Source organism: Schistocerca serialis, chromosome 1, assembly GCF_023864345.2.
Source record: "Schistocerca serialis cubense isolate TAMUIC-IGC-003099 chromosome 1, iqSchSeri2.2, whole genome shotgun sequence".
Taxonomy (NCBI): Eukaryota; Metazoa; Arthropoda; class Insecta; order Orthoptera; family Acrididae; genus Schistocerca; species Schistocerca serialis.
The window spans coordinates 954,502,330-954,519,666 of NC_064638.1; the positions used below are offsets into that span (position 1 = coordinate 954,502,330).

Consider the following 17,337-nt stretch of genomic DNA (forward strand, 5'->3'; position numbering starts at 1 on the left):
ATTCGCACCTTTCTTGCAATGCTTCATGGCGTTGAGTCCATGAAATTCTACACAGTTCCTGCTATCATCATTTGGAAGCAATCAGAAGTCACAACAAAACTTCAAACAATTTCCCAGGCTGCATTACTGAGGAATTAAACTTCACCATGTGAGACAATTGACACTTGAAACTGCGGAGCATTGACTCACTGCTGTTTACAACCAAAAATGACAAATAACACACATCAAAATAAGTTTTGCCTCACCACGGTTTCAAGAGTTGCGGAACCTGTACAGGAAATTGGAAGAGAGATCAAGAAAAACATCATTTCCGCCTTTTCGTTGCTATCGAGAACCACACATTGCATATTGTACCACCATACAGCAAGACCTTCAGTGGTGGTGGTCCAGATTGCTATACACACCGGTACCTCTGATACCCAGTAGCATGTCCTCTTGAATTGATGCATGCCTGTATTCGTTGTGGTATACTATCCACAAGTTCATCAAGGCACTGTTGGTCCAGATTGTCCCACTCCTCAAATGTGATTTAGCGTAGATCCCACAGAGTGGTTGGTGGATCACGTTGTCCATAAACAGCCCTTTTCAATCTATCCAGGCATGTTCGATACGGTTCATGTATGGAGAACATGCTGACCACTAGTTGAGCAATGTCGTTACCCTGAAGGAAGTCGTTCACAAGATGTGCATGATGGGGGCGCGAATTGTCGTTCATGAAGACAAATGCCTCACCAATATGCTGCCGATATGGTTGCACTATCGGTCGGAGGATGGCATTCATGTATCGTACAGCCATTATGGCGCCTTCCATGACCACCAGCAACGTACATTAGCCCCACATAATGCCATTCCAAAACAGCAGGGAAACTCCACCTTGCTGCACTCGCTGGACTGTGTGTTTAAGGCATTCAGCCTTACTGGGTCGCCTCCAAACACATCTCGGACAATTGTCTGGTTGAAGGCACATGCAACTCTCATCGGAGAAGAGAATGTGATGCCAATCCTGAGTGGTCTATTCAGTATGATGTTGGGCCCACCTGTACTGCGCTGCATGGTGTCGTGGTTGCAAAGATGGACATCACCATGGATGTTGGAAATGAAGTTGCATGTCATACAGCCTGTTGTGCACAGTTTTAGTCATAACATGACGTCCTGTGGCTGCACAAAAAGCATTATTCAACATGGTGGCGTTGCTGTCAGGGTTCCTCTGAGCCATAATCCGTAGGTAGTGATCATTCACTGCAGTAGTAGCCCTTGGGCAACCTAAGCAAGGCATGTCATCGACAATTCCTGTCTCTCCTCCATGTTCGAACAACACCACTTTGGATCACTCCGAGGCCCCTGGATGCTTTCTTTGTTGAGAGCCCTTCCTGGAACAAAGTAACAATGCAGACACAATCGAATCGCCTAGTATTGACCATCTAGGCATGGTTGAACTACAGACAACACTAGCCGTTTACCTCCTTCCTGGTGGAATGACTGGAACTGATCAGCTGTCAGACCCCCTCCATCTAATACATGCTGCTCACGCATGGTTGTTTACATCTTTGGGCGTCTTTTGTGACATCTCTGAACAGTCAAAGGGACTGTGTCTGAGATACAATATCCACAGTCAACGTCTATTTTCAGGAGTTGTGGGAATCAGGGTGAAGCAAAACTTTTTTTGATGTGTGTATGTTCCCCTAGCCACACAGTAAACATTTACCATAATTAGCATCACTGGAGTTGTGTAGCCAAGACTGAGTCACATATTCAACGTATATCGCTAAAGGCCGCACATTCATTTTGCAAAGATCTTCGATACGTGACTACATTTACATTGTATATTTTCTTATTATGAAAATATAAAAACAAATTCCATTAAATGAAGCATGGTGGTTTCCAAAGAACTGAAATCCAGATTGTAATGTACTTTTGTCAGCCAACCATAGCTCATGTCATGTGATCTAGCCATCCAAATACAGCAGATATTCATAGCAGAGGACACATGATGTAGTCAGCCAAGAGCAACATTATTGTTAAGTAGCAGGAACACACAAATAGGAAAAGTTAATGGTTTAAATTAATATACATACTGAATACCTACAAGACAACTAGTGCTTTCACATACAATATTGGTCATCAAAAATGTTTTCCAGTGTTGGTTGGGCAGGAACCTAAGAGGTCAGCTTATATTACAGTGAGTAAATCGAGGAGCAATAATATTAATATTCTTCCCTGTCACAAAGTCGATAGACACCCCTGCAGTCGTCAATATTGCATGTGACATCACATTTTCAGGAATTATTGTGAAACTGCCATTATCCTAATCAGCCCTGGATCAAAGCAGTTTGTCGTTACAAGTATTGCATAGTTTTTGACACATTTTGCCGTCAGCAGACGCTTGTGTGTGCACTGAGTTTTATTGGTGTAAATAGTGCACTTTCTTTGCAAAGAAAGTTTTATTTTGGTGTTTTTCTTTTATTTATGTTTTACTGCTGGAGTAGCAGAATAAAGAAAAATTCTTTGTTAGAGTAACAGTTCTTACCAGTCAAAATTACAAAAATTTAACTAAAAACTAAAACAGTGAAAAATTTCCAGAATTCTAAAAATTCTCGAGTTTCTCCCACATTTTTTCCACATGAGAAAATTCTCTGGCTTTTCCCAGATTTCCCAGGACGTATATACCTTGTTCTTTCTCTCAAACTGTGGTTTCAACACAATGCTTTATGGTCTCCATGATTGCTGCATTTTCAGGTAAGTATATGTTTTATATTCTTATTAATTTGAGTCTTAGATCAAATTTTACAGTTGTTATTAAATTTAAAGTTTCTAAACAAAGACATAAAAAAGATATACCTTTTCTTTGAGATGTGCCTTCTCTAGTGCTTCCCATATTTTTTCATCAGTGTGCTCATTAAATGGATCTAAGTTGTATCTCACAGTTCCTTGAAAGAGTACAGGGTCCTGAGGAATGATGGCTATGGCAGATCGTAAATCATGAAGCCCAATTTTTGATATGTCAATACCATCAATGAGAATACTCCCTCCAGAAAGTTCTGTGAGTCGTAACAGTGTAGTAACAAGAGATGATTTGCCTGGAATAATTAATGTACACATAGTAAGAAAGAGAATAAAATGAGTGTTTAAAGCAAAATCTATGAGTATAAACAAGATTAGTATTACATAAAATTCTGAACATAACTGTACAGAGTGTAACCATTATGAAGCAACAAGCCATTTTATCGGAAAGTACTACTTACTAGCTGCTCTTTATCACTCTATTCTTAAACATGTATTTCAGTGTATTCCAGCACATTATTTTTATATCTGACAAATAAGTTAACTGATTTTGGTAAAAGAGTAGTGCATCCAGAGTTACAAAATTCCACCCTACAACTGCAAACTGAACTTTACTATAAGAGGTTACAGCACAAGTTTTACTGATATCCATAAGATTTATTCACTGTTTACATTAAGCTATAAAAGAGCAGCACAGCAGTACTACTATCACGGAGTAATTTGATCTCCATCTCTTCTGGCAAGTAGTCTTTATGTTATGTAACAACACTAACAGGTATTTATTACTATATTTAACTTATTTATTAATTTTATTTCTAGAAATGTCACATAATCCATCCTTTGAAGCTGTAGAAACTTTGGACACCAATTCCAGTGATTCTCTTCCATCTATATCAGACGCAAGGGCAATGTTAGAATGGGATTCAGACGAATCTGATGATATTATTACACACTCAGATGAAGAATCAAATAGAACTATTACTGATTCACAAATAAAAGAACGTTTGAAACATATTTCTTTCAAATGTACAAATGATATACGAAGTATAAATCCATTGAATTATAGAACTACATCTCGACCTTATGTATATTCTTTTGAATTAACGTGGCCTAAATGTGTTTTTAATTCACGCATTCGGCAAGTTATTGAAAAAACAACTTATGATATATATCCCAATGATAATTTTCAATGGTCTTTTGACTGGAAATGAAAACACTTTAGAAGATATGATCATTTTATGCGATATTTGTCTATAATACCAGATATATGTTGTGTAAAATGGTCACGACCAAATCAATATAAGTTTCCAATTACAGAAATTATTTTGGTCAATTGTATATACCGTGTGTGTAATATTGGAAAATTACATGTTTTTTGTAATTTGCATAAGAGTAATGTTTATAAACCACAATTATTATCAGCATTATGTCCTGAATGTTATATTAATGAAATTGTTAATAAGAAAGACAATGAAGCACTTAAAGAATTAACTAATGTACATGCATATGTTGGCAGCAGACCTTATATCTATGCAACTTATTCTCCAAGTCAAGATCATTATGCGTTTCAGACAATGGAAATTAGGTGTAAGAATATTACAAATATGTTTGAAACAATATTGCATATGAGCTCAATTCTGTTTTGCAATGTATGTTTAAAAGCGACATTTGGAGAAAGAATACATACAAAATTTGTTGATAAATATATTTATCATGATGTGTCACAAATAGAGACTAAAGTGTAATTTTAAAATGTTTTAGGTTACTGAAAACAGGAAAGGTATACCCCGCAATGTTTGGTACAAAGCCAAATTAAGGGAAATTCAAATGTATGTGAATTTGGAGAATACCAATTCGAAAGTGACTCAAGCAGCCCGGAATTTGATAACCAGTACACAAATTTATCTGGACAATTTAAATCCAGACCAAATTACAAAAAAAAGTACACGTTTTCAGAACGTGTAGAAATAAATTATGGACCAATGAAGACTGGCAACAAAAATAAACAAGCAGGCTTGCGCGCGCGTGTGTGTGTGTGTGTGTGTGTGTGTGTGTGTGTGTGTGTGTGTGTAGAAGAAGAGCAAAAGCCCAAAAGCTAGTGCAAATACTGTTTACTGTTAACTTGTGTGTTTCTATGCCACACACACCATCCAGTGTACGTGAGTGGCTGCCTTTCCATTATTTTACATATTTTAAAATCTATTAGTGATTCTATGTTTGCCACTCAAACATCACGTATTTTGTTCATAAATATGTCGCCAAAACTATTTACCCATGTTTTTAGACAAATTTCAATACTTTATAAGACACACTTAAGTGAAGAGTGACTAAATGTCATGACAACAACTCAAAAATTCTTATCAACTTTAAAGTGCTCGTATTTCAGTGAATATTGTGGTAATTGGTGTGTAATTGGTATGATGATCCTAAATTCCTCCCTTCAAAATAGTTTACGCTCTTCTTCCATGGCATTGTTGGCAAGTAGCCTGTTTTATAAAATCTGCATGTTTTAATCACTTTTGAGTTTATACTACTTAAGATGTATGGGGTTGAAGCTGATAAAAGAAAAATTACCCCAAAAAATAAGCAACTTTTAAACCATAGCATCTCAAAAATATGGTCTGATCCATACTCGTGTTAACCATCGTTTGAAACAGCATTCTTCTAGCTGTAAAAGAACGAATTTCCACAACTGCTGTTTTTCCATTGAATATATACAATTATTAATTAATTTTCTCAAGCCTCAACCTGATATGAAGCTTTTCAGTGTGGTTTTTGGGATGTAAATTTTCTTGGAGTACCAGTACTGTATTATCTCATGTTTGGTTCTTTAATATGGCATAATGCCATACGTGCTAGGAGATGAAAATGTGCACCTGAAGTGCAGCGAAAAGTTGAAACTAGCCAATAGTGTGGAATACGTTTCCTGTCTCAGCAGGAAAGCTTAATAAAAGTCAAAATTTATTTAGCAAACCAACAAAAATAACTTTATTGTTCTGCAAGGCGATTAATGCTTGACTATCAGGAAGGCGGAAATAAAATAAAATCAGAAACTAGTAACATATTTTAGCCTTCTGTAATTATGAGAATGTATTTTAATTCACTTGATAGCGCCCAGCCACAGAAATCTGTCTTGTTTTCATTTGACATGAGAGCAGTAAATGAAAAGGAAACAGAAAAATCACTAAATGTAAAAACAGGTCATTTGGAGACTATGCCCTCCTCCCACTATAACCCAGACTGCTTTGCACGCAACAGAAAATTTAAATAGACTTTTCAAAAATAAGTTCATTTTGTAGCGGACATCTTTCTGAAGAGACTGATACATAAAACATATCTTCGAGGAAATGTAAGACACGCTATTTGGTCTTAAGTGTGCAGTGTTGTGCCACACATCTTTAAACAACATTGTTATACCACGCGTCATTGTATTTCGCTTTGTGGAACTCAAATGTGTGTATATTTTGTAATGGATGCCATCAAACTACTTCAGGACTGTGGACATTAAAATGTCCTGTAGCGCCTCTCCCGCTCCCAGTCAGCTGGTTTGACATCCTGCCCCTCCTCCTCCTCCTCTTTTTATTCTTCTTCTTTTTTTTTTTTTTTTTTTTTTTTTTTAAAAAAAAAAAAAAAAAACACCACCCCACAATTAATACTGGATAGGATTATTTGTAACCAGGAGAATAAGAACTCTTCAGAAAATATGGGCTCTCTATTGCCTATTAGCTAATAACTTGCTCTTCTGTGTGACATAAAATTAAATATAGGATACATAAAACCAGTAAAGACAACAGACAGGCAAGACAGTACATATTTCTTCAATACTTAGGTCCTATCGATTTTTCTCTCTAATCCTGCTACAGCTTTACATGGCGTGCTTTCCTTTCTGCGAAAGAACTATTACATTCTCACAGTTCGTCAAATATTTTGCTACACAAAAAATAGAAATGTCATTGTCTAATACTGAAAAAGTTGTTAATACAAATAGTACCAAAGACTGGTGTGATATCTCAGTCTGATTATGTCTATTTTGTCACTGTCTGCTGGATAAAACAAAATAGGCCTTTCTAATATTGCAGCAATTGTAACACACACCAAATAAGCGAGACTGTTTTGGCAATAATGATCATTTTTATAATACGACAGAATATAATTCACAAGGTACCAATACAAAATACCTATTTGGCCTACTACAAGCAAAAAGCTTTACGTTAGGAAATAGTTTCACGTTTCATTCATACGCTCAAGTTTCTCATGCAGGAGACTGAAAAGAAGTAGAACGAAATTTTAGTATAAATTTGGAATCGTCATATTTTTCCATAATTTGTGTGATGTCTCCATTTCTTCTCCTTCCTCGTTCTAAAAAACAGTCTCGTTATCACTAATTCCGTAACTATTCCTACAACTGTCAAAACTCATTCTCCGGTTAGGCGTTATTATGTGTTTGGACAAAGTGTTTTCTGCGCTACGCCCAGAATGTAACCTAAGAGGCTGCTAGCCAGGGACTACAATTGGCCCTGTCTAGTGTAGCGATCTGGCCAAAAATTTTCTGTAAAAATTTCACTTTCCTGGATACATCGAGAAGATAATACGTAATCTTTCTTAGCTGTTATTCCTGTTAGTCATTTATTTCCACCCCGGTAGTCTAAATCTATGGATTTCGCTAATAATTATAACAATGCTGAACATTCGCAAACCGAATCAACCAAATAACAAGCAGCAGTTGGCATTCACCAGTTCGGCTTTATTCCATCCCATTTTGTCTGCAGGAAAGTTTATTTCTAGATGTGACGAGGATTCCCCTGGCAAACACATCACGTACACTATGCACACATTCAAAAATCAACTTATAATTCATTCAGGAATCAACTTAGAATGTGTTCAAAAACCAACAAGGATGCGTTTCAAAATAATATGAATAATCGATAGACCAACATGCCCTGGATGCTAGGCGCTTTGTGGAACAAGTTTTTTTTCCCCTCTCAAGAATATGAATTTGGCGCCCCCCTTTCCTGGTAGCATCTAGCTGCTTGCTGTGACTGCTTGCACAGCCAACAGCCACATTCCTGTGGCCAGAAACGGGAGAATCTACTACTCAAATGCGACTGAACTGTGCATGCGCACGAGCCCGCTCGTAACTGCTAAAATGAATCTAATGTAAACAGCTGTGATTCCACTCTCACCAGAGGCAATTTGTTGTTATGAAGCATTGCATAGTCTTCCAAATGCCTGTGACACATTTTGCTGTTAGCAGACGCTTGCATGAACACTGTGTGTTGTCATTGTGTAGGGCATATTTCCTTTGCAATTTAACTTATTTTCATTTTTTCTCGTTTGTTTTATTCTTGAAGTATTATTCTGCAGTAGTGGGAAACAATAATATCCTATGTTAGAGTATCGGTTCTTACCAGTCAAAATTACAAAAATTTAACTGAAAACTAAAACAATGAAAAATTCCTGGGTTTTTTCTGGTTTTCTCCCGGATGAAAAATACCTGGTTTTTTACCAGATCTCCCAATTGTCTTGGGTCGTATACATCCTGATATAACATTAAGAGACTTTAAATTATGTCATAAGAGAAACAGAACATCAGAGGAGATTCCGAGAGAATTGGAATTTTGAAAACCATACTAAAGTGCATAATTTGGCTTAAAGTCCACATTCCTATGCCCAGATTCACAATGAACTAGGCCCGAAACAGGTATTAAGCTTTTCAGTGTGGTTTTGGGGATGTCAATTTTCTTGGCATGCCAGTACTGTATTATCTCATGTTTGGTTCTTTATTATGGCATAATTCCATGCGTGCCAGAAGATGAAAACATGCGTTTGAAATTCAGCAAACAGTTGAAGCTAGCCAATACTGTGGAATGAAATATTTCATTTCAAATAAATTCACTCCTCTGTGGAAAAGATTAAGCCAAATTTCTTTAGCAAACTTACAAAAACAACTTCACTGTTCTCAAGGTAATTAATGCTCGATTCCTGAAATCAGGAAACTGAAACTAATAACATGTTTTAGTCTTCTGTAATTATGGGAACGTATTTTACTTCACTTGACAGCTCCCAGCCACAGAAATGTTCCGTTTTCAATTAATATGAAAGCAAAATCACAAAACTTAAAGTGTCACAGACTAACCACCCTCCCCATTACAACTCAGGATGAACTGCGGATCTGTGAATCTGACAGCTTGGGCATGCCAGAAACATTTTTCTGGGTAGCATTACAAGTAGCCAGAAGGAGGAGAAGGTGCTGCTCATACATGGCTCAATTGCACATGCACATGAGCCCACTGGCAACTGTTCAAATGAACCTAATGTAAACAGTTGTAATGTTACACTCATCAAAAGCAGTTTCTTGTTATGAAGTACTGCATAGCCTTTGCTCTAAAGTCTTTGGCACATTTGGCTGTTGGGAGACACTTGTTTGTGCACTGTGTTTTGTTATTGTAAATGACGCATTTCCTTTGTAACTTAAGTTTTATGTTCATGTTTTTCTCTTGTTTTATGTTTTATTGCTGAAGTATTATTCTGCAGTAGTAGAATAAAGGAAAATTCTTTGTCAGAGTATCAGTTCTTATCAGTCAAAATAACAAAAATTTAACTAAAAACTAAAACAATGAAACATTTCCACAATTCTAAAATTTCCTGAGTTTTCTCCCAGATGAACAACTTCCCGAGTTTTTCCCGGATTCTCCATTGTCCCAAGGCGCACACACCCCGCATTAGCAACATGAAACGGTGTCGTAACCTCATATGTGGTTTCCATTCAGAGTGAGAATCGTGCACTGATTGTAAATCAGGAGGTACTTCTTCCCATATGTGTTGTCAATACTGGGAATGGTGAGTGGACTGTCAAAATTTCATATACATGTATCAGCCTTACTTTACTTTTTAAGTTATGCTGATGGCTGCAGGTTAGAATTATACAATTCTGGATTAAGACATAGTTGTTAGTATTATTGTATATGATAACCTCAGTTGATACAACTTTTAGTTTCCTGCAATTTCAACTATAATCTCAATAAAGTGCTAGAGTGTACTGTTATATCCTACTCCCTAAAATTCTCATTATATTGTATGCTGATGAAGTAACATTAAAGCTCATGTTGCCTTGGATGTCTATGTATTCGCGAATAAGCAGCACATATTGCTTCATTCCTAAGTGGCCCATTAAACAAATTCTGAAGATATATATGGAATGGAATATCATTAAACCTAAATCCTCTCAAAGTTTACTGGTGTTCTCTGCTGCTGAGAAACCTTTCGCATGATAACTCAGAATCAAAGACAAAGACTCTCAGAAAAGAAGAAGAAAATACTAATCGTGATGGTTATGTTCTATCATTTATTGTATTATTGTTATATTGTCTTAATATTTAACAGTTTATATTACATTAATAAATATGCCTCCATAGTGTGTCATTTCTGTATCTATGGCATCCAGTGAATTGTGGAAGGTCTTGGTCACAAACTAATTTATTGATGCATTTTGTTACATCATCATCATCACACACAGCTGTGGTAAAAACAAAGTAATATAATATAAAAAGATGCCTCTGGAAAAATACATGCACTATAGGATGGACAGCAGTTTCCATCACGCTTGCAATGATGTACAAAAACAAACCACAAAAATGTGGGTACATAAGGCACTGAAAATATATCTTACATATATGTGGAGCAAGGTGCCAAACTGAGTGTACATCGAGAAATGTAGTGGTTAGGAAAAGAAATTGCCATCAAAAGATGATGTTGGCAATTATACAGACAGTAGTTGACAATTACAGAATATAGCGATTATGTACTATATGAACTGGAAGGACATGGAGGAACCATGCAAGCATAAAACTATAAAAACGTGATTGTGTAATGAGCAGACTGAAAAATAAATAAATATAACAAAAACCATAGGCTTTGTGCAAAATCATGACAGTTTCGTGAACGACTACAATACAGGGATGAAATATGACAGTTACGTAAGCAATCGCAACATAGGCATTGATAACATAAAATTTATTTTTTGAAACCAAGGACATACAACATAAAAAGGAAACAAAAACATACACATCATAAAAGCAGGTGATGCATCAAACACATAAAATGACACACCATAAATTGACAACATATTAAAAACTTACAATCAAGTACGATAAAAGAGGAAAATATAAAGCTATGCTGAACCCGATGTACAGAAAAAGAAATATTGTTAATCAAGGCCAAGAAAAGTCAGTAAAATCATCCTGCCACAAAGTGACATGCATATCGTGTCATCTTTAAAATAGAGAAAAAACTAAAATAACCTTAACACGGCAGTAATGATTGAGTAATCATCAGATAGTGTCAAAATAGAAACTAAAAATTATATGAACCTTGCAAAAGTAAAAACTGAAATACCACAGGAACTAAGTGTCCATAGCAGCACCCATACAGCACAAATTAACTGTGGGTTATTCCTAATATGCTGGCCTCACGTTGATCCACAAAGTATTGTAAGTGGGTGCCATTTCAAACCATGACAAGAAAATTACCATTTACCATAACATACAACCTTCTGCAAAGACAGAATAAAGCAGTGGTCAAGGTCAATTCAAACTGATAATATTTGTCAATAAAGTGGGTGGTGGTGGTAGCGGTGGCGGCGGCAGTGGGTGGGGGTGTGGGTGAGAATAATGGTTAAGATAAGATGCAAGAGGAATAGTAATAATAAAAGTCAATGGAGTATGTGACATGTTTCACACAGTGCAAACAAAAGGAGGGAGAGTAATCCGAGGCACCAGAGAAATAGTCTTATCTTACTCTCCGTTCTTCTCATCTCCCCCACCCCTCCCCCCAAAAAAAGAACTTATTTACAAATAGGTCATCAATTTGAAATGACATTAACCATTGTTTCATTTTTTCACTGCGGAGGGTTGTATGTTATGGCAATTTTCTTCTCACAGTTTGACATGGCACCTACTTATGATCCTCCGTGGACTGACATTAGGCCAGCGTATTAGTACCGGCTTTCTGTTGTTTACTGTTGTAAGAGTGTTGTCATGGACACTTAGTTCCTATGATATTTTGGTTTCTATTTTTTTTTTTAGGAGTCATATAATTTCTAGTTTCCATTTTGACACTATCTCATGATTACTCAATCATTACTACTGTGTTAACGTTATTTTGTTTTTTTCTGATTTTACAGATGACACAATATGCATGTCATTTAATAGTAGGATGACTTTACTGACTATACTTGGCACTGATACACAACATTTCCTATTATGTATATTGGGTTCAGCATAGCTTCGTATTTAGCTTTTTTATCACAGCATGTTTCTAAGTTTTTAATATGTTAGTCAATTTATTGACTGGCACTTTATGTTTTAATGATTGATACATCTCATGCTTTTACAATGTATATGTATGTATTTTCGTTTTACTGTTGTATATTGTTGGGTAAAAAAATCCATTTTGTGTTAACAATGCTTATGATGTAACTGCTTACATATAACTATGTCATATTCCATCCTTATATCATTATCATTCATCAAACAATATTGTAACATTCCTGCATTATATCTTGCACTTTGTTTTCATTTAAATTTCACTTAATAATTCCTCTATGTTTTGTAATTTTAACAGCTAACATCCTCCACAAAGTCGGTGTATTTTGTTATATTTATTTATTTTAAATCTGTAGATTACGCAATTCATGTGTAATGCTTGCATGGTTCCTCCATGTCTTTCAGGTTCATATAGCACATAATCGCTACATTCTTTGTATGCTATGCTAGTGGGTACATTCTTTATCTGCCAACTATTATCTGTATATTTGCTAGCATCATCTGTTGATGGAAATTTTTTTCCTAACCACTGCATTTATCAACATATGGTCAGTTAGCACCTGGCTCCACATATATCCAAGATATATTATTTGTACTTCATGTCCCTCTCACTCTTGAGTGGTTTGTTTTTGTACTTCATCATAAGTAAGGGACATATTTGGAGAGTAAGTGTACTGTGACCATAAAGGTGTGTGGTTTTTCATTTTTTGAGGGTTGGAAACACTGAGTGGTAGAGCATGGATCCCCTGATCAGAACGAGCATCACAGGAACATGGTAGTACATAAACTCATGTTTTACTGTCTAGTTGATGAAATGTGTCAGTAAGAAATCCCATCAAGAGCAAGCCACACACTGTGACCCACTTCCCATTCACGCAAGGAATAACACCTACCAAAAGTAGTAGTAGTTGTTGTTGTTGTTCAGTGGAGGCAGAACAAAAATTCATGATGAACAAAGGAGTGTTAAACCTTCCATTTTGACTGATGAGTTGGTGCAAAAAATTGAAGAAACTGTTGGTGAAGATTGTTGATTGACAGTGGATGAAATTGCTGCGATGTTTCCACAACCTTCCAGAACTCTCTTATACAAGACACTCACTCATAGAAATGCTGGGATACCACAAACTGTGTGCAAGTTGGATCCTGAAACAGCTGACAGAGCAGCACAAGAAAAACCGGGTCAATAGTGCATGCAAGTTTCTTGAGCAATTTGAAGTGGAACGTGAGGATATTCTGAGTTCTATCATGACTGGAAATGAAATATGGGTGGTTCCTTACATGCCTGAGACAAAATGATAATCATCGCATTGGCACCACACAAAATGAGCATTCAAAATAAAAGGAGGGGAATACTACAAAGAGGAGTACGCTTGTTGCACAACAACTCTAGACCTCACACAGCCTTAGACACCAAGTCACTCTTCGAGCAATTTGGTTGAGATGTTTTGAACCCCCCTCCCGTAACTTAGATTGTCCCCTTATCACCTACCTAAAGGCACACATTGAGTGGAATTAAATTTTCAACCAACAAGCAGGTGCAGAAAGAAGTTCTGAAGTGAGGGAAGGAGCTGAAGGGCGAGTTCTTTGCCATATGCACTGAACGAGATGGTGGTTATGTTGAAAAGATCAACATGTGAATCTACAATATCTTGCATCCTGCAGTTCTTTTTTTATACACTTTTTCTATATACACAACCTAGTACACTTACTCTCTGAACATGCCTCATATTAATGGAAACTGCTGTCCAAAACACAAATATTTTTCATGAGGCATCATTTTATATTGTATTTCTTTGTTTTTATTACAGTTATGTCTGATGTTGATATACTGAAACACATCAATAAATTAGTCTGTGACCAAGACCTCCCACAATTCATTGTGTGGCAATTCTGAATGGTTGCCTGCCTCACAGAGGGGAGAATTTCTCTATCAAGTGAGGAAAAGTTCCATCAGATGGTAGGTAATAGTACCACATACATACGTTCCTAATGAAATGTCAATTGCACGCCATCACATATGCTATGAGACAGATTCTTCTAGGCAGAGAATGGATCACTCCTAAAGAGAAACAATATCATCCCATTATCTCCTCAACGTTTCCTTGCTGTAAAAGCAACTGAATTAACTTCATTTGCTTTATTATACAACTGGAGAAACATATGTATTGTACCTGTTTTGAAAGTTGAAGCCTAGCAGGAACAAGAAAGCAGTAATAAAAATAAGGAAAGTAACAAGATTGTAAATTATAAGAAGGTGCTGGAGAACCAGTGAAATTACTATGAGAAAAACCTAAGGGACAGGACCCACTGAAGTGATGTGGCAAGTGATATGGCACATAGTGTGGCACAAAGCACGGATCGAACTTGAAACATAGGATGATAAAAAACACAGCCTAATGGAGCAGCACCTACCATACTGATGAGATATAACTGAACCATATGACATGTCCCTGCCAGATGAATAAATGAATGCAGGCATGCTCCATGTGCTAGTGACAGTTTACGAACGTTCCTGCATTTGTTGTGGGGTTGTCTTTGTACCGAGGAGGAGGAGGAGGAGGAGTAGTAGTAGGAGGAGGAGATTAGTGTTTAATGTCCTGTCAACAACGAGATCATTAGAGATTGAGCACAAGCTCAGATTAGGGATGGATGGGGAAGGAAATTGTTTGTGCCCTTTCAAAGGAACCATTCCGGCATTTTCCTGAAACAATGTAGGGAAATCATAGAAACCTAAATCAGGACACCTGACGCACGTTTGAACCATTGTCCTTCTGAATGCGAGTCAATCTAGCCCATTGTGCTAACCACTGCGCCACCCTACTTGGTGTACCCAGGAAGATGAGAGACAAGCCGGAATGCAATATTAATTTTGTTGGTCTTTTGAAGATATATCCGCTATTTACGATTGCAGCGCTGTTGAATGTAGGAACATGAATGCCCATGATAAAAGTGAAAAAGTGTGCAAGTCAAACATCATAAACAGGTACAGTGACTGAAATTAATTTAATTTATTTGTGAAAGAGAAAGCAGATACAGAACTAAATAGAAATACACATGGCGGTTTCAGATAAGACATGACTGCAAATTCTTTTACTGATTCATTGGATCTATGCAATACCAGATATTTTTGGTACATAGCTACGTACCCCATTGTTCTGGAAAGATAATACACCACTTGGGTTAAGAAACTACAGAGCTGATTTTTCAACCCACAGCATTATTTGTAGGTCATTGTTAGTTTTCCAAATTTTGATGTGTCTACATTGTGATGCACAGATTACTTAGAATATACGCTAACATGAATGTGAATAAAAGTTATGAAAGAAACAAAAAGATAGAATTATCAAATTGATTTTATTCATGTCACAATTAGTTCAAGTATCCAACATCTGGATGTTCAACACAAATAACGTTTTTCAGATCTCCTCCCCCACAGATAATCCATAATTAAATATGCACATTTCATTTGATAATTGTGTGCTAGGATATGGTCTCACTGTTTCTTTTGCAAGAGACATTCGTCTGCAGCAAAATAATAAGCAAATCCGCAGCCTTCTTCGTAGAAACATGCATGTTCCAGAAGCAGGAATGCACCTCCAAACAATGCTTAACCATTAGAAATTTCTTTAAATACTCTTCCATCATCATTGCTGCCATATTCCTCAATGGCAACAGATAAAAATAATCCGTCTGCGTCTGAAACAGCTACGAAGATCAAGGATTTTAACTGCAAAATGTTGATCCAGATTCAGCAGAAACTTTAACCATGACACCAGAAATCCCAGTAACAATCTGCTATTTTCTTCCAGATTTATTGAGTCTGGTATTGGTAAACATTCAGGATCCAGATGTTCCCATATTGCCTTTAAGCGTTTCAGCCATTATTATTTTAACAGTAGTGTGTCCCTCGGAAAAATGTACGAAAAGGTGGATGCTATGCAATCCTTTAAACACCTTAAAAGTACCAGTTCTGTACACATTAGGACCCATAAGAGGGAACCCAAAATTTGTACTAAGCTTTTAATGGTTAACATTAATTAAGTTGACTAAAGCCGGAACACTTTCAGTGTCCGAAGACATGGTGCCATGAAACTATTGCTGAATCACTTTTATTGATGTTGAGTCACAACCATTAAAAAGTAAAGTCATGTGGCATTAATCACTGGGAGACCCTGTAGGGCAGGTTTAGCCACCTAACTGGAAAAGTTCTTCCTATCCTTTGCACCCATAGACACATTTCCTTTGCGAAGTATGAGAGTTGTGTATCTGTTAAGTGCACGTGACTGTAGAGTGAGAATGTGTGTGTGTGTGTGTGTGTGTGTGTGTGTGTGTGTGTGTGTGTGTGTGAGGAAAACATTCCACATGGGAAAAATATATCTAAAAACAAAGATGATGTACTAACCAAACAAAAGCGTTGGTATGTTGATAGACACACAAACAAACACAAACACACACACAAAATTCAAGCTTTCGGAACCTACGGCTGCTTCATCAGGAAAGAGTGAAGGAGATGGAAAGACGAAAGGATGTGGGTTTTAAGGGAGAGGGTAAGGAGTCTTCCCAATCCCGGGAGCGGAGAGACTTATCTTAGGGGGAAAAAAGGAGAGGTATACACACACACACACACACACACACAAACACACACACACACACACACACACACACACACACACACACACATATATGGACACAAGCAAACATACGTAAAGGCAAAAAGTTTGGGCAGAGATGTCAGTCGAGGCGGAAGTACAGAGGCAAAGATGTTGTCGAATGACAGGTGAGGTATGAGCGGCAGCAACTTGAAATTAGCGGAGGTTGAGGCCTGGTGGGTAATGGGAAGAGAGGATATACTGAAGGGCAAGTTCCCATCTCCGGAGTTCTGATAGGTTGGTGTTAGTGGGAAATATCCAGATGACCCGGACGGTGTAACACTGTGCCGAGATGTGCTGGCCGTGCACCAAGGCATGTTTAGCCACAGGGTGATCCACATTACCAACAAACACTCTCTGCCTGTGTCCATTCATGCGAATGGACAGTTTGTTGCTGGTCATTCCCACACAGAAAGCTTCACAGTGTAGGCAGGTCAGTTGGTAAATCACGTGGGTGCTTTCACATGTGGCTCTGCCTTTGATCGTGTACACCTTCCAGGTTACAGGACTGGAGTAGGTGGTGGTGGGAGGGTGCATAGGACAGGTTTTACACCGGGGGCAGTTACAAGGGTAGGAGCCAGAGG

At 37.3% G+C, this 17,337-nt stretch overlaps 1 protein-coding gene across 1 annotated transcript in view; it reads right to left on the reverse strand.

The window, feature by feature from the left end:
- The window catches only part of LOC126412811 (ATP-binding cassette sub-family C member 5-like), a 276,750-nt gene that overhangs the window by 18,907 nt on the left and 240,506 nt on the right, over window positions 1-17,337 (reverse strand). The window contains exon 24 of the mRNA XM_050082599.1: window positions 2,839-3,077. Within this exon, the coding sequence (XP_049938556.1) occupies window positions 2,839-3,077 (239 nt within the window). The remainder of the gene's footprint in view (window positions 1-2,838; window positions 3,078-17,337) is intronic.